Genomic DNA, 989 nt, shown 5'->3' with positions numbered 1-989 from the left:
CACATACCTAATATAGACGCGTCCGTAGATTTTGATTCTGGGTCTTTTGACAAAGAATCCGAAACTTTATCAGATACGCATCTGTGCCATTTGACTCAATATTGGAGGAGCTGATAGAGCAGAGATTGACTCTCGCGTAGAGCAGAGCGTGTTGCCGAGGGTAGGTAATTCCGAAGGACTAAGACCAGCACGTGGAGTTGCTACGAGTTGAGATGTAGCTGATGACGTTGCTGATGCTGATGCTGATGATGCTGACTCCGTGGTGGACATGTATCCAAACATGATGAAGCTTGTCATGGACGTGTCTTCACAGTCAGCGCTATTGTCCTCGGCAACGGGCATGCCGTAACCATCGGGTTCAGGGCTTCAGCAGTGTCGATCATCGCATCATTGAGCGCTTCGGTCTCCAAATCCCCACTTTCCGAGTCGTCGTCGTGCAAAGTTGCCGCGGAGCACTTGGTATCAATCATTCTGTACACCCTCTTCTCTTCGCTGTGCGAAGTTCTTCTGGGCAGTCGGGATCTCCCGCTTGAGGCTCTACCCGTCACGTTGGGGCCAACCACCAGCTAGCTGTGTGTTGCAGAGGGACGATACTGTCTGCCACTGCTCAGCCCCAAACGGTAAGCGAGCTCTAACGATATTCGGCATTCCTTCGCAAATAGATAGAACAGTGTGCGTTAAGTAAATGGGTGTACGTATGATTAACTTCAACAGTCTTAAAAAATTCCTTTCGTTTTCTTGGACACACTGGACATGATGCGAAGGCTCGGGTTGGCGCGTGAAGCTTGTGTCAGCTGGAGATGCAAAGGGAAAATGAGGACCTTAAGCCTGCTATTCATTTCCTCTAATAATACGTGGACTGATCTTCATGCCCTGATGTGCAGCGGGGCTGCCGTAGCTTAGCGTCAGAGGAAGACGGTTAACTCAAAGAGTAAAGGGGTTAACTCAACACCCTAATAAAGGTTAATAGGTCCTTAATATCCGAAGGC

At 49.1% G+C, this 989-nt stretch overlaps 1 protein-coding gene across 1 annotated transcript; it reads right to left on the bottom strand.

Moving 5' to 3' along the window:
• Positions 1–69: 69 nt before the first annotated feature.
• Positions 70–342, bottom strand: PPTG_24778 (hypothetical protein; the record flags this gene model as incomplete). The annotated part of the gene is made up of 2 exons (XM_008918497.1): positions 70–178; positions 257–342. 2 exons carry the CDS (start codon positions 340–342, stop codon positions 70–72), a joined length of 195 nt encoding a protein of 64 aa, XP_008916745.1.
• Positions 343–989: the final 647 nt, after the last annotated feature.

This window comes from Phytophthora parasitica (genome assembly GCF_000247585.1).
Source record: "Phytophthora parasitica INRA-310 unplaced genomic scaffold supercont2.218, whole genome shotgun sequence".
Taxonomy (NCBI): Eukaryota; Oomycota; class Peronosporomycetes; order Peronosporales; family Peronosporaceae; genus Phytophthora; species Phytophthora nicotianae.
This window is presented reverse-complemented; position numbering and strand designations above follow the sequence as displayed.